This window comes from Blennius ocellaris, assembly GCF_963422515.1.
Source record: "Blennius ocellaris genome assembly, chromosome: 9".
Lineage (NCBI taxonomy): Eukaryota > Metazoa > Chordata > Actinopteri > Blenniiformes > Blenniidae > Blennius > Blennius ocellaris.
The window spans coordinates 12,644,953-12,671,569 of NC_137658.1; the positions used below are offsets into that span (position 1 = coordinate 12,644,953).

The 26,617-nt window shown below is 43.4% G+C and overlaps 1 protein-coding gene across 1 annotated transcript; it reads right to left on the reverse strand.

Annotated features, from left to right (window-relative positions):
- Nucleotides 1-365: 365 nt before the first annotated feature.
- On the reverse strand, nucleotides 366-26,054 carry atp10b (ATPase phospholipid transporting 10B). Its single transcript, XM_080502353.1, has 21 exons — nucleotides 25,544-26,054; nucleotides 22,280-22,484; nucleotides 21,893-21,978; nucleotides 21,493-21,599; nucleotides 20,399-20,530; nucleotides 20,021-20,148; nucleotides 19,297-19,549; nucleotides 18,424-18,620; nucleotides 8,459-8,611; nucleotides 7,240-7,783; nucleotides 7,050-7,150; nucleotides 6,834-6,960; nucleotides 6,528-6,712; nucleotides 4,614-4,881; nucleotides 3,573-3,649; nucleotides 3,347-3,472; nucleotides 3,059-3,259; nucleotides 2,682-2,762; nucleotides 2,485-2,589; nucleotides 2,190-2,377; nucleotides 366-773 (listed from the first exon to the last, which is right to left on the reverse strand). Exons 1-21 carry the CDS (start codon nucleotides 25,951-25,953, stop codon nucleotides 494-496), a joined length of 3,954 nt encoding a protein of 1,317 aa, XP_080358479.1. The 5' UTR covers nucleotides 25,954-26,054; the 3' UTR covers nucleotides 366-493.
- Nucleotides 26,055-26,617: the final 563 nt, after the last annotated feature.

The following is a 26,617-nucleotide window of genomic DNA, read 5'->3' on the forward strand; positions in this document are numbered from 1 at the left end:
GCCAGTCCTCACAGAACAAATAGCAAAAAGTATATCAAATAGAAAATTGCCACACGTTTGTTTTTGTTTTTTTTGTCTTTGTGGCGGTTAAAGGGTATCTCGGTGAGGGGAATATATTAAACCAGCTAAGCATTTTGTTTTGGAAAAGTGCCACTTTTTGGAGGAGTGGGTGGCATGACTAATTGGGTTACGACTGTGCAGTAAAAACCCATCAGGAAAGTAACAGGCTTATGTGTTACTTTGTTATGAGGGGGTGGAAGAGGAAGAAGACCTGCATGCTTTTGTCAAGTAGTTTATTGCAAAAATAAACTCCAGCCAGAGGGAGACTGCCCCCACCCCCCGCCCCCCACCACCACCTTCTCGGCTGAGTTGCAAAAGTGAAACATTTCTTTACACACTGGGATGCATTCACTTGTGAGCCAGATCAGATATTTACAGAGTTCAGAATAAATAATCATCTCAGTGCCCTTTATCGTCATGCTGGCTCTGTTTCTCATGTGTGTACAGGTCTGCCATAGTTTTCACTGATGACATTCAGTGTGAAATCATCTCCCGTCATATCACCGACGGTGTCCGAGAAAATGTCCACGGGTGTCTCCTGGGTGTGCGATGGTGGGGTGGACAGCCTGGAGCGTCTGACTTGCCCTCCGCCCCTCATGCTCCTCCACTCCTTGATCCACTGGTCCCTGATGGAGGCTTCCTTCTGGTCCAGATGCCGAGCGTGTATGATCGGGGAGGGGGCGATAGAGTTCTTCAGCACGTGAAACGTGCACCTGGGGGAGAGAGTGTGTTGGTGAGAAAGTAGGCCAGTGAAAAATATGCGGCCCTTTGATGTAAATCAGAGCATTCCCTCTAAATATCAGCACTTTGTGAGACATCAGCAACCGAGAGGAAGAGCGAGCCATGGTGCAGTTGTTCCTGACCTTCACAATTAACATTGTTTAGTCACAAAGAGAGTGAATATCCAATGCACTTTAGCAAGCTCATAGTTTCACAGCAGTTCATGTTCTGCACTGGTTTGAGGAATCTGCAGAATATAAACATTATGATTGCTCGAAAGAGTTGTAACTTGTGAGGAGAACACTTCGACTTCATCTTTCATCGTGGGTATCTTTCTGTTTATGCTTCTTAAACCACAGAAAAACCATGAAATACCTCAATTTATTGAAGGTTCGCTTATTTTTTGGGTGGATGTAACAACCAATTAAATATAACGATGCTATATCATCCTACGATGTAACATTTTAAAAACATTGTTTCAATATAATAAAGGCCACAATTGAATAACTTGACAATAGCGTAATACAATTATTGAGCTATCCTATTGTAATAATATTTTTCCTGTAATGTAATAAAAAACATTTCAAAATGTCATAGCTTCAGCCAAAAATGTTCTAATACATAAATAAAACTGGAATTCTTTGAAAATATAAAATGACCTTTTAAAATTGTATTTTATTTTGTTTTGTTTTATTTTATTTTATTTTATTTTATTTTATTTTATTTTATTTTATTTTATTTTATTTTATTTTATTTTATTTTATTTTATTTATTTATTTTTATTTTTTATTTTATTTCATTTCATTTTATTTCATTTTATTTCATTTTATTTCATTTTATTTCATTTTATTTCATTTTATTTGATTTCCCCACTGTGAATGATCTATCCTGGACACATTATTGTAACAGAATTAAAATCTTTGTCAAGTGTTATCCTGATAAGTTTCAGCTCTGCAGTCAAAGGCAAAAAAAAGCTAAGATGTGAAAATCAACTATCTAAAAATAGCTATGAACTATATATATATGCACCAGTTTAGACTCTCCAGATGTTCATTTATCGTTATTCTGGGATGCTTGATATTGGGTTTTTGAATAGATACTCATTATGCTAATAGATTACAACTATTTTGGAAGGAAATCAATCCCAATTCTGTTATCTGCACTTATTTGTTTCAGTTTAATTGCAACTAGAAATTCTCAAAGTGTTGTGTAATTATCATCTTACTGTGTATATTCGTCCTGGCAGAATACTTTGCACTAAGCATATGATACACAGGAGCCTGCGTACTATAAATGAACATCAATCCTCCAGGCATACTAAATCATAATTAATCACGTCAGTATGTTTTGTTGAACCATATAGAATCATGGCTGCTGAATGGCAACACTAAGGATAACAGTGCCGGTACCTGGGCAGCAGGGCCACCACTGTGGTGAGGATGCAGATCAGGTAGAAGACGGGGTCAGCCATCTGGCTCTGCAGGATCCAGTACGGATTGGACGGAGGGTTACAGGTGACACAGATGGCACTGAAGGCCAACGTCACCACAAAGTACAACAGCACGCTGCCCAGCATCACAACCCAGTGAACCACCGTCTACAAGACAATCGCACAAAGGTAAGCAAATACTGACAGTTGACTGATTGGAAACGTATGGTGATTATCTGAAGATAAAGTGTGATATGCATCAGTTCAGCCGTTACCCAGGCTTTGATCTCTATCGACAGATGGAGCAGGATGATGAATAAAGACGCTGTGTTCAAAGGAGTGCCAAAGGTGAAAATATCAACATCTGAACCTTGGTAAACCTGAAGGAAAAGGACATTCATTGTGAATATTAACACAGAATCAGTGTCACTGTACAGCCTGTATAGATAGAGAAAAACAGGTAAATTCTCACCAAATATGGAACAAAGAAGCACACCAGACTCTGGTAGAAAGCATCGAGGATGGAGATCCAGAAAGTTAGAAAATTATATTCCTATACAAACACACACAGAAGTTTAAGTGTAAATAAACAGCACAAACGCTCACGAATACTCTTCACATATCTCCTGTCTATCTGTAGCAACTGTTCACACACACACACACACACACACACACACACACACACACACACACACATATATATATATGTATATATATATATATATATATATATATATATATATATATATATATATATATATATATATATATACACATATATATTTATTTTATTTATTTTTTTTTTCCAGAATAAAAAATTTAACAAAAGTCTTTCGAGAGGTCACTGACCCCTTTCCCCTGTCCAGTCCTGTACAGTTCAGGCACACCGAGCAGCACCTCTGCAGACACATCTCTGTCCATGATCCCAAACATGATGGGCGGCACAGAGGTGAAGAACAGGTTGAAGAAAATCATGAGCCAGTAGTCGATCATGGCCGTGCCAGAGAAGCCGCAGAAGAACTGGTACCAGAACAGCAGGTTGACGTAGGCCTGAGAGACACGTGTCAGCTATTCAGGGTGATGCGAAAGGCTGGAAGGTAAATGCGGGAAGAAATTCACTCCGTTGTAGAGACTCACCACATTCTTATAGAAGAAATAAATGATCATGTTGGCCAGTCGAGTGTAGCACCAGTGTCCGTGGACCAGGAGGAGCTTCCTCAGGTGTTTGAAGCGAGATATGGCGAAATCACTCGCCATGACTGCCTGAGAAAGGACAAAGAGGAGCCACAAAGTGTTTTATGCAAGTTTTTGAGACCGGTGAATGAAATTGCATCCTTGAGGTTCGGGAGAAATCTGTTTGAACCTGCATGCCCTCCTGACCAGATATCCCAATGCCAACATCAGCTGCTTGGATCATGTTGACATCATTTGCACCATCACCTGAAACCACAGCATCACAAGCAGCTTCATAAAGAGGTGCAGAAACTTGATTCAGTGTTTGCTACTTTTTTTTTTTAATACGTAACTCCCCTCTGTTGCTTGTCCATTGATTAATGTGTTGTGGTACCAAGAAGACACAAGTTTTGGCATATCTTAATAGCTGAATACAGCTCTGTTGACAGCAATAACAGTTTGAAAAAAAAGGTTGAAATATTTGTGGGACTGCAAAATAATTAGCTGAACCTCACTTTAAAAATCGGCAGATAACTGCTCATTGAAGACAATTATCTACAAGTTCATCATTAAAAAAATAAGAGCATTTTAACATTTTCACACTGTTTAAAATATTAAAAGACCTCCTAAGCATGAATAATTAAATCAATAGCCATTACATCATCATTTTCAGAATAATTTCAGCATCCGGAAGTGCAAAAGGATAAAATTATTCAAGATTTGTGGATATTTTCTTCTATATCACTTCAAGAATTGCGCACTCTTGTAGAATAAACAGTAGTGGTTCGTGACATCCATAGTTACAGCAGGTTATGGCTTTGAATATGGGCCAGGCCTTTCTGTGTGCACATGTGAGTATTTCCAGAGAAACAGTCCAAAAAGCATAAATTTGAGAGTCACTGGTGTCTCTATATATCTGGTCTGTTTGACGTTGGGTGTGTGAATGTCCCTCTTTGATGGATGGATGTTTTTTGAGGTTTCCCCCACTATTACCTCACAAGAATGTCTACAGTTTGAGGATAGATTTGTGGACATTTCTGTGTAGAGTTTGCGTGTTTTTCATGTGTGTCACTTTTCTCTTGAGTACTTTAGTTTCCTCCAACCGTCCAATATGTTTGAGGTCAATCTGTGGATATAAACTACCCGTCTGGCCTGGTCTGGTTCTCCAACAGTTGTGATGTGACCCCATGTCAAACAAATATGTAATCCTGTGTTTTCACATTGTTCTTACCAACGGCGAGTGTCATGACCTTGAGTTTGTCCCTGACCAACTTGACCACCATCCTCTTCTGTAAGGGTGTGACTCGACAGCAGAGCACAGAGCGGCAGCGCCTCGCCAGCTCGATGAAGCTGTCCCGCAGGTCTGGTGACAGGGCAATAGCCAAAGTGTGTCCGTCGATCACCACCGAGATGTTCTGGGTGGTGTCCACGTTACGGGGATCTTCTTTGTATCTCTTCACCTCCGCGAGAGTGCAATCCAGTATGGATGTGCAGGTGAGCTGGAAAACAAAAAGTGATTACTGGTGTAATCATGTGCCTGACATTTATTTACTACTTTAACAACTCAAAGTACAAATAATAGAACTGAATGACCACATTACAGTGTGTTGTGGATAAAACACATTACTCTGCTACAGAGAGATGAGAATAATTCCATCAGTTATGAAAACTGCCTCTCTTAAGACATATTTGTGTGTAAATAAACTTTCTATTTGCCAAAAAGGTGCCTCTTTTGTGTCTTTGTGTTCTATTATTTAATACAGGACATGTTTCCCTGGGATTAGAAAGATGGTGGACGTGGGAGTGTGTCTCTCAGGTGGTCATCAAGTTACACCAGTACGAAATAGTTCATTACTAACATGCCTCCTCTCTGAGTTATGAGAGGAAGGGTATTTCCTCTGAGGGTTGCATAGTAGACTAGTAATTAGATATGAAAGCGTTAGTTATTGTGTTGGGGCTATCACTCCATTCATCATCAGTGACTCGTCTGTCTGCAGGGAGAGCAGCAGCCCTTTGTTTCAGGAAGCACTGCTTGTATCAGTTAGCGCCTACAGCTAATTTCAGTCCATTTGAGGCTGTGGAGGATTAGACTTGGTCAGGACATTATGAAGGCTTTATCCCTGTGTTGCTGGAACTTTAATGACCTTGGAGACAACCCACACCTGACAGCTTATCTTTCTCGGGTGGATATGTTAGTGTTTGACCTTTGGGTAAAATGTAAAAGTGGTCAAAAAGGTTGAGACATTTAAATTGGAGGGAGGCAAGCTCATAGCAGAAACTTGCCTGAGTTAGTGGTTAGAAAACACAGTTTGCCCTGAATAGAAGTTGGGACCTAAAGAGACCAAAAGCTTTAATGGAAGAGGTACTTATATTGTTAGAAATGGTTTCCCTCTCTCCTATGCAATATCTGACTTTTAAGTCCAATTGGAAATTTTTTTTTTAATGATTTACGAACCTTTGACAAACTATTACAACTAACATTTTATTTACATGGAGGTAAGTACATCTTTAATCAGAAAAAAAAAAAATCCAAACCAGTAGTTGCTATTTTGACATCACTGATTAACACTAAAATAAGCAAAACCTAGTGTTACAACTATGTGAGAAATATTCTCCCATAAAGCAGAGACACACAACTGTTATTTCTTTGAAGCCCTCCCAAGACCGAAGGCTACAGAGTCTCTATGAAGATTTTCCAAAACAACAAAGCATAACCAAACAAATGCTTAGGATTAAGCGAAATAAGAAGATTCCTCCATATTTGACAATGTGTCCTATTTGTAAATTAAATTAAATTAAATTAAATTAAATTAAATTAAATTAAATTAAATTAAATTAAATTAAATTAAATTAAATTAAATTAAATTAAATTAAATTAAATTGAATTAAATTGAATTAAATTGAATTAAATTGAATTAAATTGAATTAAATTGAATTAAATTGAATTAAATTGAATTAACATGTACAAACTTTGACAAATTCAAGTCCTCCTCGTCGATCTCTGGTGAACTGTCCAGCTGCTCTGCATATACTGTCAAGAGCCTATTAGCTTCATAAAGACTTGACGTAGCTGACCCTGCTCTGACTCACTTTTCGGACTTTCCCAAAGTAAAACCTTCAGCGAGGCACACAGCACCCTCTTCACCTTGTTTTTGCAGCTCATGTTAATCAGCAGGTCTTCCTCTTCCACTAGCCTGCAGGCATAGCCGATGTTGACAGCTGTCTCTGTCTTGTCACCAGTCAGCACCCACACCTGGATCCCCGCCTCCCGCAACGCCATGATGGTGTCTGGGACGCTCTCCTGCAGACGGTCCTCGATGCCTGTAGCTCCTGCAGGAGGACATACAAATATAATCTCTGTGTCTATATATCCATCTATACATACAATGTCAGGTGTCATTCATGCACTGATCATGATTTTTTTTTACGTGTTGTGAAAGATGTGTGTTACCGAGCAGAGAGAGGTTTGTCTCAAGCCCCCCAGCAGTCTCCATGATGAGCTCCTCTCTGTTGTCTATAGTAGCCAGCGCTCTCTGTCTCTCCACCAACCAGCTCTCATACATCTTTTCACTCACAATCTACAACATGTAGAGACAAGAGATCAAACAGAGGGCTTCTCAAATGACAACGTGATGCTGGTTTGTACCAACGCATGAGATTTGGGCACCTTCTTTGCAAAGCATAGCGTCCGCAGGCCATCCTTTGCATAGCAGTCAACATGATGCTGAGTGTCAGTTGCTACTTTCTTCTGCTTGACACTGAGATGTTCTGAAAGAAATGTGATATTGACCAGTAAATAATTGTAGGAATAGATAGTGAAGGCGTGAGAATATCCTTTTCCCATGGGCGTACAGTACCTGCGTACGGTGTACCAAGTAGCTCCATGATGGCATAATCTGCACCTTTGGTGTACAGCACATACTCTTTGGTGATGGGGTGTTTCACTAAAACAGACATTCTCTTTCTATTGGAGTCAAAGGTCAAGGTGTCCAGCACCTCAAACACTAGCTCCTCTCCAGACGGCAGCCTGACCGTCACGCTGTTGGGGGTCCGCGCCAGCAGGATGAAGCCATACGCCTTGGCTGCATACACCAAGGCGGCCTCGTCTGGACTCTCCGCCTCATAGCTCAGATCAGCTGGGGATGCTGCTGGGACGTCACTCTGGGGCAACGCATGGAGGGAGCATTTGCGGTGCCCGCTGATGTCTTCTGTGCTCTCCATTTTATCAGAGGAGTAAAATTGATCCTCCTCAATAACCGAGTCTTCTGAGAGGGAACTGCTTTTCTTGGGCTTGCGCTGACACGAGGTAAAGATGCAGCGTAAAGAGCTACTTTTTTTCACCAGATTAGTCAACGTGTCCAACACACTGCTGCTCTGGCTGGAGTGCAGAGAAGCACTTGCCTAAAAAAAAAAAATCAAAGAAAGAAAGCAGGGACTTGATGTAATGTTTTTATGAAGACATTCTTGCAACATTATGCGCATGATGACATACCAAACCTCTCAGATCCAACTTTGTCATCTCTTTCCACTCTAGTTCTTTTTGTGCATTTACTCTTAACTACGAACCCAAGGGGAGAAACACATACGTCCCTCCCATCTGCCAGAGCCCTGAATGCCACAGTCGGCTGCAACAAATGCTCATATTAATAGAGTCAACCCAGGCTGCCCCGAGAAGTATCCGTCTAGTATTTGGCTAACACTGTGAAGACTGTGAATCTCTACAACTTTGGTTTTAAAAATGAAAGAGAATTAACGCAGACTGTCAGAGAAGTATTAATAACTACTGGAAAAGAAGATATATGGTCTGCGCCAGATTGTTTCATATAGCTTTTGTGCTGCAGTTTATAAAAAAAAAGCTGTCATGCAATATTACAGAGCTGCAGAACTCATTGCATTATTGAAACATATGACAAGAATTACTTTTCACCAAACAAAGCTTTCAGAGATTTGGAAACTTTAAAGTTATGAGCTCGTCAGTGTTTCTGCAGAGGACAAATCTTTCATCCATCTTTTCTCTCCTGACTGTGCCCTCCATCTCCACTCCTCATCCACAGTCGCAGTAAATCAAGCGCTCACCCTCTGTCTCCGAGCTGTTGCCATGGAAACCACCACAGTGTTGCAAATAGCGAGAGCCAGAAAAAAATCCAGGTAGGGATCTGTCTTCCTGCTGCTGCTTTCTATCTTGCTAATCTGCTGAAGCAGCTTCCGGTCTGGAATCACCTCACTTTCCTGTCAAATAAGATCATTAAATACATTTATTTTGAAGAAAATAAAAAGTTAAGACTGGTTGCTTGTGTGTGCTTGCGTGTGTGTGTGTGTGTGTGTGTGTGTGTGTGTGTGTGTGTGTGTGTGTGTGTGTGTGTGTGTGTGTGTGTGTGTGTGTGTGTGTGTGTGTGTGTTGCGTCGAGTGACGTTAAGCCAGCCCACATCTGGCCCCGTGGTCAGCCCACAGTGCGCACCAGGTGTTAATTTAAGGTGGAAGCAGCTTCCGGGTAGAAAGTGATCAGCTGTTGGGAGCGTGAAGAGCGGAAAAACAAAGTTGACTGCCGCGATCAAGGGATCGAACTGGTGAGCTGCACGGAGGATCACTCACCAAATAAGACTGGAGACGACTGCCGGTAAGAAGCCGATACCCTGGCTTTCCACACGGACATTTGGTGCCGACGCTGCATGTTGCGTTCGTGGGCGCTCAGAAATATGAACTTTTTAACCAACGCGCTCGTTTCACTTTAGGTGTGGACAGTGGCTGATCCAGCCTAAATGTTATTTATCTCACCGCGGTGTTGTTGTTGTTTGGGTTGTAAAGAGCTGCTACATCAATGTGTATATACAATATGTGTAATCTATTGTTAAAGAAAATGAATTATTGTGATGAATTGCACTTGAGCCGCTGAAATGCACTTTAAAGAATGTCTTGTATATTTATATTACTTCAAATCTCATAATTATATTTTATACTGCTTAATGAATTAAATATCATGATTATTTGGGTTAAATGATTAATTGAGAAATTGGTGATAACTTGACTGAAATAGTTTATTTTAAAGTAAATGTATTTAATATATTGGGTACTTGTTGAATTTACTATAGTTGTTATGCCATATTTCTGGAATATTGTTGATTGAAGTGTTTATTGTATTTTGTATAGTTACACTGGTGTTTGCTTGTTTAAGGTTTTTCACCTGCACAAATAAATGAGGAAAAGAAATTAAAAGCCTCATCATTTGGGAGTGAATCCCAGCAGAAAACCTCCAGGAGTGTGAGAGGCGTGCACAAACAACGCCAGGACTTAACAGTGAAAAACCGCATCAAGCTGGTTGAAAAGCTACTCCCAAGACAAAGTACAGAAACTTCCGCTAAACTCTAAAATCACAGCTCATCAAAACACCATCCTACCAATGCTCCAACCCAACATAAAGAAATAAATAAAATAAAAAACTACCTACACTTCCAAAATGGCTGAGTTAAAGTCTCTGCAGCAGGTGAAAAGGGAGCGGACAACTGCCAAACAAAGATTTTCTCGATTGGCAAACTCAATCGTGAAGTCATGTCAGAAAATGTCAGCGGAAGACCTTATAGAAGCCTTCAGCAGAGTTACACAAGAAGCTGAAAAGGTAATGGAAGCAAATGATGAGTTGGAAACAACTTATGCTGAAATGGAGTCCGAAGATGTAACCGCCTCCAAAGAAGAAATAGAAATATGTGCGGACATTGAAAGGACAGTGAATGAGTGTGAGGCGAGACGCGAGGAAGTCGAGTCAATCATACAGAAAGTCCTGTGGAACAATTTTGGCTGCTCCGAGCTTTTCCTGGCATTAGAGGCAGCTGAAAGGGAAAACAAGCGCCTCTCAGCAACACAACCGAGTTTGAAGTTGGAGGTGTACGACCTTATGCTCAAGAACTTTGAAGGGCTTGTTAAGGCAGCAAAAGAATCCCTCCGCAAATGGAACCGCTGGACCCCAGATGCAGACCGGATGGACACGCAGCAGCGGTTAAGAGAATTGGAAGCTCACCTACCTGCATTGGTGTCGGAGAAGGCTGTTCTAATGCAGGCAAAGATGGAACAAGAAGAGCTAGCTGAAGCAGCTCCCCACTTCCAGGCACCTGGCATCAAATTGAGACCGACGGCGCTCCCAAAATTTGATGGGAATAAACGGAACTACTACTCCTGGAAAAAGGATTGGGAAGCACTCCAAATACAAGGAGAACGTACCGGCTCTAAGGAAGTGAGGAAGTTCCAGCTGTTGGACAGTCTTGAAGAAAAGGTGACGAGGGACCTTCGCCTGTCAACATATGGAACAGCAGATGAGATCTTCCGTGTCCTCGGGAACCGGTTTGGAAACAAAGCTGCCATTGCCTTGGAAATAGTTGAAGAACTACAGATGCTACCACCAGTGAAAAGTTACCAGTCGAGGAGGATCATTGACCTGATACAGGTAGTGGAGAAGGCTTTGCAGGACCTGAGCGAGTTGGGGAATACAGGTGCCCTGAAGAACCCACTCATCACAAAAGCACTGGAGTGCAAGCTGCCAGAAGGCCTAAAGAAAGAATGGCTGGTTTATGCCTCTGAAGAGGAGGAGACAGCATCACCAGTTGACAGGTTTGACAAGCTCCTAAAGTTTCTGAAAAGTCAGGAGAAGATTTATGAACAGCTGGAGCAGTTACAGGATGATGATCCTGGCAGGCGAGAACCAAAGATCCCGCAAAAGCATGCCCGCACAAAGACCACCAAATCATCAACCCCCCAAGCTTGCGTTGTTTGTGGAGAGAGTGGTCACAGGAAAAAGTTGTACTTCTGCAAAAAATTCAAAACACTCAAAGTGGCAGAAAAGAAAGAAGCAGTAAGAAGACTTGGTGCATGTGGGAGGTGTTTGGAAGTCCACACTGACGATGAAGAGTGCAAAACCACCTTCTTGTGCACAAATGAGGGCTGCAAGGACGCTCAAATCCCAGGTCATCACTTCTACCTCTGTTTCAAGTCTGAGCGCAAAGGAGGTGAGCAGAAGTGGGGATTAAAGCCTAATCCAGCAAAAGGTGGAGGGAAAAAGTACACGGAGGCCCAAGAAGAATTCCTGACCAGGTTGCCACCCGAGTTAGCTCTGCAGTGTCGGAACGCCTTTTCCAACTCTGTGTCGAAGACATTCAGCTCAGCTGCACCTGAGCACAGTCTGCTGGCAGAAAATGGCCTCCATGAATTCCCAGTTATAATGATGATCCTGGAGGTAATCGCAAATGCTGGACAAAAGATCGGGACCTTGATAGATTTGGCATCCGACACTAATTATATTACTCATGAGGCTGCACGTGAGTTAAACCTGCGGAGCGAAGATGTGACTCTCATAATTCATGGTGTCGGAGGGATGCAAGCCGCAGTGGAGACAAGGCGCTATCTACTCAAGATCCGAGTCACAACCCCAAAGGGAACCTTGAGATCCCACCAGCTGGTCTGTTATGGGCTTGACAGTATTGCTGAGGTGAATCACTGCGTGCCACCCAAGAAACTGCAAAAGATATTTCCTGATGTTCCCCTCCACGATCTGGTCCGCCCCACACAAATTAAGCTCCTCATCAGTCACAGGGAAGGCCAACTTGTCCCTCAAAAAGTGCGATCTGTTGGAGATCTTGTCCTGTGGGACGGTCCCCTTGGAAAAACAGTGGGCGGCTCCCATCCAGATCTTCTTGAAGAAGTAACCGTCACAGCTCATGACTCCAGGACGCATTTCGCACGCTCAATGCGGACAGCGGCTACCGATTACAGAGAAATCATCGGTAGAAGCCAAGGTCTTTCCCCCCAAATCATTCTAACCACCACGTCAGCTGCCAGCCGAGACTTCATGGATTGGTGGAGGTGGGACAGCATTGGAGCCGCCTGTGAACCCCGGTGTGGTGGTTGTCGATGCGGAAACTGTCAACCCGGGGGGAAGGAAATGACCCTTTCTGAGGAGCGTGAGCTGGAGCAAATAAGAAGTGGATTAACGTATGTTACAGGAGATCACCACAGTGAAGAGCCCCACTGGCATGCAAAGTACCCCTGGTCGCTGGATCCATCGACATTGCCAAATAACAGAAGAGCAGTTGAAGCAACATTCCTAAGGACCGAAAAGCAGTTGGGAAGAGAACAGGAATGGAAGATTGCTTACAAAGGTCAAGTTCACGACATGGTTGAGCGAAAGGCTGCGACTAAGCTCTCAAAAGAAGAACTGAAGAGTTGGACTGGACCCGTGTGGTACATCAGTCACCTCATCGCACCAAATCCCCACTCGGTGACCACGCCAGTCCGCCTTGTGTGGAATAGCAGTCAAAAATTCAGGGGCCACAGCCTAAATGATTTCCTCATCAAGGGCCCAGATGTCCTCAACAACATCCGTGCTGTCCTCCTACGGTTCCGGGAAGGTGTCTTTGCCGCACTCGGGGACATCAAAAAGATGTATAATTCAGTTTGGCTCGAAGACCAAGAAGTGCATCTTCACCGGTTCCTCTGGAGAGATTCTGAGGACGAAGACATTCAGGAATATGCAATCACGAGGGTCAACATTGGCGACAAACCGGCAGGCTGTATTGCTCAGGTTGCCATGCGGGAGACTGCCAACTTGCCAATGTTTGATCACTTTGAAGAAGAGCGCAGAGTACTGGAGCAGGATGCATATGTGGATGACATTCTTACCTCTCACAACAACCAGAGCCAACTTGAGCGGATAACATCCAATATTGAGGAAATACTAAAGGCCGGAGGTTTTCACCTGAAGCCATGGATATACTCAGGCCAAAGTGGGAGGTCAACAAGCGGAAAGGAGGAGAAGAATGAGCCCTCGATGATGGTCCTTCCAAACCAACTCTCTAAGGAGGACAATAAAGCCCTGGGTCTTGGTTATCACCCTGAAGACGACAAGCTTCACTTGATGGTAGCTGTGAACTTTTCTAAAAAGAAAAAGAAGATGAGGTTGGGAGAAAACCTTACAAAAGATGAAGTAAGGGCACAGACACCAAATCCGCTCACTCGAAGGGTGCTTCTAAGTCAAGTCTCTGGACTGTATGATCCCCTTGGTCTTGTGACTCCAGTTAAACAGAAGGGAGCCATCCTAGTGAGGAGATCCTTTCAAGAGGTGAAGAGCAAGTACAGCCCATCACAGGATACGTGGGACATACCTCTATCTGACGGCCTGCGAGAAGACGCCATGAGTCTGCTTGAAGATTACGCTGAGCTCAGCCAGTTGAGATTCACCAGATCCCTGACACCACCTGACCCGAGCGGCAAGCCCTATGGCATCACCTTCTCTGACGGCAGTGAAAATTCTTATGGCGCAATGGTATATCTGCGATGGGAGTGCCTTCAAGGTGTGACTGTACGACTGGTTGAGTCTAAAGCCAAGTTGACACCATTGGATCATAAAGGCGATGCAGTTAAAGCTGAGGTCTGCGGAGCAGTTTACGCGGCCCGGCTCAAGAAGTATTTCCTGAAACACTGCAGGATTTGCGTGGAGAAATGGTACCATTTGGTTGATAGCCAGACTGTTCTGGGAGCAATACAACGAGAGAGCTATGGCTATCAAACATTTTTCGCCAATAGAATTGGAGAAATTCAAAGCAGCACAAACATCCAAGATTGGTGGTGGATCCCTGGGATGCTCAATATGGCTGACATAATCTCAAGGGGGGCACGGCCCAAAGATTTGGATGAAGGTTCAGAGTGGCAGATGGGTCCCATGTTCTTAAGCCGCCCTGAAAAAGAATGGCCGATTAAGTCTGCCAAAGATGTTGCTGCCGAAGCAAGAGAAAATATTGCACGTATCCAGAAGAAGACCTTCGTTGCTGCAGTGACTCGGGCCCAAACAAAGAAGGAACTCAAGCAGATTTCATCATCAATCCAGACGGATTTGCAAAGAACACCTGCCGGGCCCACCGCCACGAGACTGTTGGACATCAAACGGTTCAGCAATCTCACTTGCCTAATAAAGTCAGTCGCAATGGTCTGGAGGGCAGCAAAGAAGCTTCTTCGTGTCAAAGCCGAAGGGAGGTCAAAGTGGGAGGCAGTTCCGTCAGTTGGCGTTGTTACTGTAAACGAGAGGGAAGATGCCTTCCGAGACCTCTGCCTGGCAGCACAAGATGGGGTAGCCTTCCCCAGCACCACAACAAATAGGCTGGTTGTATACAAAGATGCAGCCAGTGGATTGATGATGTGTGGAGGCAGGATTCAGCACTACAAAGAAGACTGCTCCGTTGTCCCACTAATACCTTTCGATGCCTGGCTTGGGACTCTACTGGCTCGCCACAGTCATCAGAAAGGGCATGAAGGGGTCGCTGGAACTTTGCTCAGGATGCGGCAGAAAGCCTGGGTTGTGCAAGGGAGAAGGTTGGCTCAAAGAGTGGTCAACCAGTGTGTCCACTGCAGAAAGGCAAATGCTCAAGTCTGTCAGCAAGTAATGGGCGATCTACCTGTGGAAAGATCAAGACCTGCCCCTCCATTCCAGTTCACCTCCGTTGACCTGTTCGGACCATATATGGTGAGAGATGACATCAAAAAGAGAGTGTCCACAAAGGCCTGGGGAGTTGTATTCTGCTGTATGGTGAGCAGAGCCCTTCATATAGAACTGACCAGCAGTATGTCCACAGAAAGTTTCCTCATGGCCTACCAAAGATTTGTTTCCATCAGGGGTCACCCACTCAAAGTTTGGTCAGACCCAGGGACGAACTTTATTGGTGCAAGGTCGGTACTGGAGGACTTGTATGCCTTCCTGCGAGACCAGAACACAACAAGTCTGGAGGAGTATGCTGCAGGTAATGGGACAAAGTGGACATGGAAGGTGCTACCTGCCGATTCTCCACATCGGAATGGAGCCGCTGAAGCTGCGGTACGGATGACCAAGAGGGCCCTTCAAAGTTTGGGCATGTCCAAAAATCTTAGCTTCACGGAATTTCTCACAGCACTGCATCTGGCTGCAAATCTGGCAAATGAGCGGCCTATTGATGCAAGAGTCCAGAGTCGTGAAGGCCGAATTCAGTATGTTACACCAAATACACTCCTCCTCGGACGAGCATCACAAGATGGTGATTTCAAGTCGTTTGACTTTGTCAACTATCCTTTCAAGCGCCTTCAAGAAATCCAAATCCAGGTCAACAGCTTCTGGAAAGCGTGGTGCCAACTTGCTGGACCAAACCTGTTCATCAGACCTAAGTGGCATACCACTGAAAGGAACGTTGCTGTGGGGGATGTGGTTTGGCTTTGTGACCAGAATGCTCTGCGAGGCCAGTTCAGGCTTGGAAGAGTTGTCACAGTGGCCTCGGACTCAAAGGGTGTTGTAAGAGATGCCGAAGTCCGTGTCGCACCTGGCCAATGTGTTCCAGTGCAGCAACAAAGGTCAACACCCCCTGACCAAAAGGGGAGTTCTATTTGTGTTGTGCTGCGAAGAGATGTCAGGCGGCTCGTCGTCCTTCTGCCTATAGAGGAGCAGTGACTCCTTTCAATAAAAATAAGTTCGCCTCGAAGTTCTGCAACCTGCCTGTATGAATACAGGAAGGTTGAGTGGGAGGTGTTGCGTCGAGTGACGTTAAGCCAGCCCACATCTGGCCCCGTGGTCAGCCCACAGTGCGCACCAGGTGTTAATTTAAGGTGGAAGCAGCTTCCGGGTAGAAAGTGATCAGCTGTTGGGAGCGTGAAGAGCGGAAAAACAAAGTTGACTGCCGCGATCAAGGGATCGAACTGGTGAGCTGCACGGAGGATCACTCACCAAATAAGACTGGAGACGACTGCCGGTAAGAAGCCGATACCCTGGCTTTCCACACGGACATTTGGTGCCGACGCTGCATGTTGCGTTCGTGGGCGCTCAGAAATATGAACTTTTTAACCAACGCGCTCGTTTCACTTTAGGTGTGGACAGTGGCTGATCCAGCCTAAATGTTATTTATCTCACCGCGGTGTTGTTGTTGTTTGGGTTGTAAAGAGCTGCTACATCAATGTGTATATACAATATGTGTAATCTATTGTTAAAGAAAATGAATTATTGTGATGAATTGCACTTGAGCCGCTGAAATGCACTTTAAAGAATGTCTTGTATATTTATATTACTTCAAATCTCATAATTATATTTTATACTGCTTAATGAATTAAATATCATGATTATTTGGGTTAAATGATTAATTGAGAAATTGGTGATAACTTGACTGAAATAGTTTATTTTAAAGTAAATGTATTTAATATATTGGGTACTTGTTGAATTTACTATAGTTGTTATGCCATATTTCTGAAATATTGTTGATTGAAGTGTTTATTGTATTTTGTATAGTTACACTGGTGTTTGCTTGTTTAAGGTTTTTCACCTGCACAAATAAATGAGGAAAAGAAATTAAAAGCCTCATCATTTGGGAGTGAATCCCAGCAGAAAACCTCCAGGAGTGTGAGAGGCGTGCACAAACAACGCCAGGACTTAACAGTGTGTGTGTGTGTGTGTGTGTGTGTGTGTGTGTGTGTGTGTGTGTGTGTGTGTGTGTGTGTGTGTGTGTGAAGTTAAAAAAGATCCTGCATGCGAAAACGGTACCCTGTTCACAGCATACGGAACATTTAAAGTGGCTCCATGCTCCCTCCCCGGAATAAACACAAGGTTTTTTTCTGTCTCAGCCTGAATCTCTGGGTTTCTGCTCTTTGCCCTGAGAGACAAAAATAGGCCCAGAGATACTCTACTGTATGACAACATGACAATGACTAATCTATAGTGCACGTTTACAGTTTTTGTGACATTGGAGGTTCGTGCCAAATGTTGCCCAGCATGACCATATGTCCCATCACAGACATAATAGCAACTTTGAGCCAAAATGGATGTGCTCATCAATGACACCTAGCAGCTTGGCCATCTGCGACCGGGACTGGGACCATGTGGCCTTTTGACATAAGGATGGGGAAGATTTGGGTAAACAAATGGCAGCTCCAAATCCTTTAATAGTAAATTATGATGTGAAATACACTTGATGAAATTTATATTCAATTAAATCCGATGAAAGGTTAAACATTTTTTGAAACGTGAACCCTAAAAATGTGTCCACTACAAGATGATAAAATCAAATTTCAGTTGAATTTCGAATTAGAAGAGGATGGAGCACAGTGCTTCCTGGGTCTGAACTTTATATCAGTGTGATATTCATCTAATGTTGGGAGTTCTGTGATGAAGTAGCCAAAAACTTGGAAGTATTACCGGGATCAGTGCATGCTGGTATATGTTTCAATTTCCTGTGACTCTAACAAAGTTAAGTTTTATGGATAGACAACGGAAGAGCAGATCAAGTTTAGACTTACAGATTCTCCCAGGCTCACATAATGGATCTATACCTGGCGTAAAATATAAATATATCATCACAGGTTCGGGAAAGTATGGAAGGGAAGGGTAGCGCTGTAGGATGGCTGTATCTGTTGTCTTACAGAATCATGGCTTTGAGGCTGCTGACTGGAATGGCTTTTCTATGTGGAGTTTGCATGTTATTCCCTGTGCCTATGTGAGGTTTCTCTCAATGGACTTCTGCTTTTTTGTTGTCACAATACTGAGTTATGACTCACGCTGTTGGGAATACTTTTCACCACAGGCACCACAGCATTGAAATCAATAGAAAACAGCCTCTTGATAGGCCTGGAGTAGTTTAAGAAAAAAAAAAAAACCTCCAGAGGCTCCAATTTGAAGGATTGATGTATGATGGACAAATCCCCAGGAAGTGGGACTTGGTATTGGATGTGTGAATTTGTTCCATGGGGCATGAATTCTTAACAAATACGTGTGTGTGTGTGTGTGTGTGTGTGTGTGTGTGTGTGTGTGTGTGTGTGTGTGTGTGTGTGTGTGTGTGTGTGTGTGTGTGTGTGTGTGTGTGTGAGCCTTGGCAAGGGGACAGACGGCAGCTACCATGAACCAGGATCTTCAAGTCAAACCAGATTTAGAGAAAAAAAAAAAGAAGGGTTTGCTATCGAAATGCACTGTGATGGTTAATGTTGTTGATATTGTTCCTCATGACATCTTCAAAAGCAAGTAAAAGTCTGACCCACACTCCCACAGCAGTCATCGTACCAGTGGGCTGCTGAAGGCCACGTTGCTCTGGGCGGTTGCTGCGACCCTTCTCCGACGGCCCCTGTCTTGGCGTTGAGTGTCTCTAGAGTTACCGTCCTCGCAATACAGGGCCCGGCTCGTCTGCAGGGGACTTTGACGCTGGTTGAAGATGATCTCCTCCTCGGAGTCCAGCTCATCAAGGTCAGCCAGACAGATGGCTGCAGAATACCAACAACAACAACAAACAAAAAAAAAACAGAAGAGTTGTACTTATTCTGCATCAAATCAAATCCTGTTCAGATGTGAATCCCTCAACAACAACCACAGAGCTGAGGGACTTTAAAGCCTCTGATTAGACTGCTCCACTCAGGTGGAAGAAAGGACTCTACTTCAGTGAGCCAAAATAAATGACTGTTGGGAAGAATCATATAAGAAGATACTCTACAGGGTGAATTTATCAGTAAATGAAATAAGAGCATATAGTGAAGTGGACTGTTGGGCGGAAGCTCAAGTGTTTGTGTCTGTGATCAAGAGTCAGCACAATGTGAGGGGGGAATATATCTAGAAGAATCCAGAGTGAGTCCCTTACCTCATTTATGTCTCAATTCTAAATGATGAAGCATAATTTTTTTTAAAATAAAGGTTAGAGGCTCGAACACAGATCAACCAACCTTAAAAGAAACTGAGACTAAGACAAATTCACATTCGGAGCCAAGAAGGAAGTGCATGAAGTAAAAATCAACATGGAATCCAAACGTGTTGCTCAACTATGTCTATGGAGGACGAAGATGTGATTCACTCATACACTGCTCAGTTTGTTATCATTAATGTTCTAAGGACCTATGCATGATTAAAAGTGCTCCATCTTCTCAGAATGGCCATGTGAAAATGTACCGTTTTCTTTGTGCGGGTACTCAGTGCCCATGATGGAGCATCGCCGGAAAAGCATCTTGTTCTCCGTGAGGGTGCCCGTCTTGTCTGAGAAGATATATTCAACCTGCCCCAGGTCCTCTGTGATGTTCAGAGCTTTGCACTGCACGGAGCTGTCCGTCTCCTCGTCGTACAGGTCAATGTCATTGGTGATGAAAAAGATCTGACCCATCTTGACCAGCTCGATGGACACGTAGAGAGAGATGGGAATCAGGATCTGCAGTGACGACATGAGAAGGAAATAGAAGAGAGACGGAACAGCAAGAGGGAAGTAATTGAATGCAAAAGGGAGAGAGAATTTTGTTGGTTCAAGAGAAGAGAAGGGAGACAAAGTTAATATGATAATAGAGGAGAAGTGGGACAAAGAGAAGGAGGGGAGAAGCGAGATAAAGGGAAGGGGACATAAACCAGAGAGAAGAAAGCAGTTAAGCAGAAAGAAGGCAAGAAATGGCAACGGTGTAATTACAGGAGATAACAGAAGTGGGGGGAAAAATGAACAGATGGTGATAAAAACAAAGAATGAGGACAAATGAGAAGAGGGAAAAAAGGAAGAAAAGGTGAAAGGTTACACCTCAAGAGTAAGAAATTGGAGTAAAAGGAGACGAGACAAGAGCAAATTAGATGAATGGCTTCAGAGTGAATGAAAACACTCTTTCAAGCAGCCATGGATGCTCTTCCGCCGTCTGACCTGCAGCAGGATGATCATTGTGAAGAACATGTAGAAACTGGACAGACCGGGACTGGCCAGGTTACCGTTGCTGTCGGGGACCAGGTATGGGGCCACATCGGGCAACGAAAGCTGCCATAAGTAGTGACCTGCATGTATGAGGACAGCAGGATTAATCACACTGACTGTGACCGAAGAGGTAAGCTATTTTTGGCGCCACACCTTTCCCCGTCCCCTCCCTCCTCCCGGTGTATGTGTTTGGGCCTGTGGCCAAAATCTTCTTTTTTTTTTCTTCTTTTTTTTTTTAAATTCTTTATTGGACATTCAATGTCCCCTTGTAGATGTAAATGCATCAGTTGTGAATCCTTGTGTGCTGTGATTTTGTAAGTCATTACTGACCTAGTGATCCGATGAGACACATGGCGAAGAGAAGAATGATGCAGAAGATGACGTCTATGTTTAGCTTCCGCTCTAGTTTGCTGCGCTTGTATCTCGGCCCATTGTTGTTCAACATGGACTTGGTTTCATGGCCTTAGAGGGAGAAAGAGAACGTGCTGATTTGGAAAGCCCACCTTTTCAGTGACATACTTTTAAAATTGTATTTTAAGTTCTTTCATGGTTCCAACTTTTTATCAGGTTTATGCTCATTTAGTCTTGCCTGTTGCTATCAGTAGTCCTTTCTGAAAGTAATACAATAAACTTAATTGAGTATCATTTCACATTGTTCACCAGAGAAGGTAACAACAGAGAACACAGCAACAATGACAGTGGTAAAAGTTTGGTGTAAGTGTTAAATAAACAGTGTTGGTGTTACTTAAACACCACACAGCTATCAAATAACACTGCTGGTGTCATTTTTTTTTTTTTTTTTTTTTTTTTTTAGCATTTTCATGTTGTCAAACTCGAGTATTGATTAGCTGGTGTCAAAATAAGCCATGGGTGTCAATCTTTTAACACTTTCGGAAATGTTTGTTTTACACCAACTAGTGTGGACACATATAGACAGTTTTGTGGTGTTAAAATGAACAATATCTGTGTTAAATTAACACAGGCATTTTTACTGTGTATTTTCGATGTGTAGAGGTTTGTTTTCTTTAAGGTTGAAAGTGTTAAACATATTAAATAGTTGAAACAAAAAAATCTAAGAAGAAGAAATATAAAGAAAAAAAAGTATGAAGGCCAACTGTCAATCTCCTGCTGAAAGAGTTCTATATTACTGTTTCTGATGCTGATGAACAAATTAAAAAAAGCATTTGTTTTTCCTTACAGTAAGCCACAATGCAGCCAATATAAAAACAACTGAAAGAAACACAAGTTCATTTATAGAATCTGCTGGCAATGTTATGTGTCATTTGTATTGCTATGAAAGAAATACTGAAAATGTTAGACTTGTTTAAGAAGCGTGACTTCATGTTTCAGGTGTTTTATGACTTTTTTTGGCTGACTTCTTGAGAATGATAATTAACAACTTAATGCTGAATTGGAGAATCTACCTGCATACACCACAAAGCCAGCAGCATGGTCGGTGTTTCTGACTGTGCAGCCTCGCAGCAGCAAACTCTCGATGCCGGCGCCCACCTTCTCCTTATCAGGTTTCTCTCTGCATGAGGAGAAAGTGAGAAAGCTCCTTTGTACTGTCAGATCTTGTTAGATATTCATTCCCCCCATTAGCATTTCTCCTGCTTTATGGCCAGAGTTGGACAGCATGAGCAGACCATCCATAAGAGCTGTGGTGCCTGAGGAAATCGATTGTAGTCTATTACCGCCCCAATAATGCCTCTGGTAGCTTCAGAAGGTCCAGCACGTGGTTTGGAATTAGTTTTGCACGGCTCCCTGAAAGCCTCAAAGAAACTGTTTGGGTAAACTGATGTGATGTGTAAATCTGATACTCACACATAACACTTGAAGTGATTCAGATTGTTGTTGGGCGTTTCACACACCACAATGCTGGTGAAGCTTTCAGGGTCAAACACAGGATCCTGGGAAATGAGAAGAGTCCTAAAATGGTTATGAATGGAAACTTTTCAAACGCAAACGAATGCGTGCAGCAACACTGTTGATATGTTACTCCTGGAAGGCAGCTCCATAAAAGTACATCTCATAAAATGCATTCCCCGACTGGTATGTTGCCTATATCTGTCATTGTTTACTTCGACACATTGACCTTTGATTAGCGTCAGTATTGTCAGGGCTGCAGACGTGCCTCCAATTGTCACTAAGAGGAGGAGGTGAGAGGTGAGGAACTGCAGGAGGAAGACGGGAGCAGAGAAACATCCTCACCGTGACACAGACCCCGTGCACTGCCCTCCTCTGCTTCAGGTTGGTCTCTCCGTCCAGGTTGGCGGTCTCTAAGAGACACACGCCGTTGGGGTCGGATGTGTGAAGGAGAAGCAGGTCTGCAGGGATGATCTCATTGCAAACCACCTTCACAAAGTCTCCCACCTTCACATCCTTCCAGCGTCTCTCCAGAAACTGCTTCTCCTGCCTGAAAACACCGGCCAATCATTGCAGATTATTTTCCCCAGATTTTTATATTGATTTGTGTTGCATTTATTAGCTTCAATATTCACATCAAAACTATATTTTATCTATGTTTATGCAATCAAATGAAATATTGATTCCCTTATAGGAAGAAAAAAAAAATCAGCCACCTGCTTAAGTTAGAGAGTAAACAACTCAAACCCCCTCCCTCCAAAAGAAAAAAAAAAAATCAATGCTTTTGTCTTTGGAGAGTGTCCCGGGGGTGTTTTACAATGAGAAAACTTTTAGAGGAGATGTTCAGAGAGTAAGCCTTGTGCACTCTGCACAGGGGCAGATCCCACATCCCCAGACTTCTCAGAGTGTCCCGTGGTTCTGGTTTAAACCTGTACGTCAGGCTGGCTGAGCGCCGGTGACAGAGAGCTGCAGGTATGCTGCCATGCATGTAGGACCTGATTGGGAAGCTGCTACTTTAACGCCACACCTCTCTACAAACAAAGCCGAATGGTGAAAGGTGTGTTTTAGTGCATCATGTTAGGAGAAGATGCAACATGCTGCTCAAGTGGTCTCTGCCATGTTGTGCATGTTTTAATTTTTTGCATTCCAAGAAGCCTTGTTCCCATCAAAGATGGTTCGAGTCTCCAGTAAATGCATGTGCGTGTCATTACTTTTCATAAGGTATGTCACATGGAGGATGTTTTTTAAGGTGCACGTCATACAAAATTGTTGTTATAGTATGTTCGTGTGCTTGTGATAACAGAAAGTTGCCTGGTGGAAAAGTTCACACAACAAGAGACAGACAACAAGGCCCCCCCCCCCCCCCCCCCCCCCCCCCCCACCCCCCCACCCCACCCCCACATAATCCACAGAACAAAAACAAAAACTGCAACTCGACTGTCATCACCCATCTAACGCACCTACACTTGTAAGTTCAATCTTATTAATGCAGATGACTTGTACACGTCTGTCAACACTTTTGTTGTAGCTGCCAATGGAGTCATCAAACTTTATTTATATAGCATATTTAATGCCGTTTTAAAAGTCAATATCAATCCGTGTTGAACAGATTAGTGACAAAGTAATGAAAACAAGTAAGGACAGCAAAAGATTAAATACAGGAATGAAATAAATCTGAATCAAAATGTTTTGAAGAATTATTATAAAATGTGTATAGCATGTTCCTGGAGTGTCTGTGATCAATTCTCATAGAGAATAGATGCGATTTTTTTTTCTGTAAAGATAATAATACTACTGTTAATAGATAATGAGTTGGATTAGCGATTGGTGTGATTTCGCCACACGTGAAAATAAAATAATACTCATTACTGTATGTAGGAAGTTGTAATTTGTGTATTTTATTTCAAATATGTAGGACGTTTTACTCAAACTTTATTCTAATTTATTCTAAAAATGTAATCTACATCACTACGTCACTGCTAAAATCAAGCTGAGTAAATCTTGCCATTGATATTCAAACATTTTAACATGCAAGTTAATTTTTTCAATGGAGATTTGTTTCCCAGTGTGTAATTTTATTCACTTAATTGTATGATAGAGATATTATACATAGGTAAATTGGATCAAATACATGTTATTTTTATATGATGCAATGCATTCTCTCCACCTCTGCAACTATCATATCAATTCATGTGCATATTAAATGAAATGTCCTAAAAAAATTAAGAGGAACAGCCAGTGAGGAGTGGTGACTCAACTACAAAAACAAGAGACGTCGAACATTATCAGAGCTTTCAAACGGAGAGATCAACTTTCATGTTTGACGTGTTTAAGAGCAGGTGGAATGACACTTGTTGGATACAGATGAGATAGAGAGGGTGACAGAGCAGATAACATATCTCACTTTACACCTCTGTGAAAGGAAAATGCAGGGGATTGGAAATGAAGTGTCCGAGATGTTGTCAAGACATCTGAACACGACGCAAAGTGTCGATGACAGATTTAAGACTTCTATATGACGGAACACGTTTCTGTTGTCAGATGGGTTCGCTCATCCAAAACAGAGGGGAAGAGATAAGGTGTCGAAGCCTAAAATGTATTCTTGGGCTTCCTCAAGAAACATTTGTCTACTTCAAAGAAACCCAAACTAATCAATTTGGTGTTAATCTTCACAAGCCTACACTGAAGATTCAGCATTCCCACCCAGCGAGCCACGGGACCTCCATGAGAACTCGCCCCCGATAACGTGTGTGTGTGCGTGTGTGTGCATGTGTGAGTGTGTGTGTGTGTGTGTGTGTGTGTGTATGTGTGACTGTGAGGCTGCCAGTGTCCGCTAACTGGCCTGGAGGGACCAACCTGGTCTCTGAAGTGTTTGAAACGCAGCGTCTGGAGTCCACTCTTCAGACCACCTGGACCCTATCACCCCCCCCCCCCCCCCCCCCCCCCACACACACACACACACACACACACACACACACACACACACACTGCAGGCTTTTCCCCAGCTGAGGCTTCCTGACACCCCTGCTGACTCTTCCAGGGAAATGTGAAAGCAACCAGCTGCTGGTTAATGACGAGTCCTTCCAGAGGTTGACGATCCACCGGATCTCCACATCCCCTCCTCCTCCTCCTCATCTCTCATCCCTCCTAAATCACCGCAGCAAATGAGTGACAATATTGATCCTCCTTTGCGAATTATTTTTCTTTCTTTTGTTTTTCAACCCGTAGCTCAAAAATAGATAACCGCTAACCTTTCTGCATTTTGCTGACGCCAGGCCCAGATGAGGATTTCATGAAATGTGTGCGATGTGATGGTGAGACATATTGTTGTGAGCCTCTTCAAAAGAGGAATAATCTCCCACACATTTTCTATTTCTAAGTCAGAAATTCCCACGGGGTACTGAGACACAGAGGAGGTAAAACACACACACACGCACACACACACACACACGGTTACACAGATCTACACACACTCACACAGCGGGAAGATAAGAATCATAAACACAGATGTGGAGGTGCTTGTAACCATGAGAGTTTCCTCTTGCTATTTCATGCATGAGGAGCACAGTGTTTTGATAATCAGGACGTGATGGTCTTCTACTCAATTACCTGCTGTAGATGAGGCACGGCGTGTTGTTGAGCTTCCTGTCCGACTGGTACCTCCTGAAGTCCTCCCAAGCGTCCTTCAGGGCCGTCAGTGCCAAGATGACACAGATGGGGATCAGAGCCACTTCAGGCTGGAAAGCATTCACCACGGGAAAGAAGTTCAGAGTAACCAGGCCCACAAAGTAGATGTTTGCCAGGCGGTGGAACTGCTCATAAAGGTTCATTGGGATGAAGGTGAGCAGAGTGTACTTGGTGGTTTTGATGGCGTTGGACTGGAAGTAGCGGTTGGGTTGCTTCGATCTCCCCAGCCCTTCGTACGGCAGATTGGAAACCAGGTTGCGAAGGTCCTTGTCCCGCGCCCTCTGACCCCGCAGAGCATCCCTCACCAGGGTCACGAGGCTCCTCCACGGCATGGCTGTGAGTCTGTTTGCTTTTCTTGTTTCCTTCTCTCACCTTCTTTTCCCTACCATCCTGTGGTGGCTCATTGCTCCTCAGCGCGAGTGACTCTCCTCCGGCGCCATTCTCCCTGTCAGCGGTTCACCGAGTGAGGCCTGCGTTAGAATGAGTGACAGCACACCTTTTCCTCTCCTGGGCCCGCCCCCCTTTCATTGAAAGGTGTGTTTGCTTGCATGCCTTGCCCCGGAGCTTAGGCGATAAATACGGCAGCTGATTACACCCAGAAACATGACTGAGGGCGCTTCAGTGACTCAGCTGATTTTAATGTTACTGCCAATAATCAAATTTTGGCAGAACCGCTCAGCCAGTAACATGTTTTTGACTCAAACTCCTTCACAAAGCAAAAAAGCTCTACCGTGGCCACACGTACAAGGCAGAGCCCACATATGAGCTGACGATCTAATATTTGCAGGGCAGAAAATTGGTGCAGTGGGTCATAAGGAGATTTGAACTGACAACACCACAGCAAGCAGACTGGCTCGGGGCAAACATACATGAAGTGTCTGCATGAGCGAGAACTTAGCACACCAGATCCAGGAGTGAGCGTACAGATGGAGAATACAGGTCACGCAGTTTGAGCTAATGAGATGTTGTTAGTGATTCTGAGAAAAGGAAATAGTT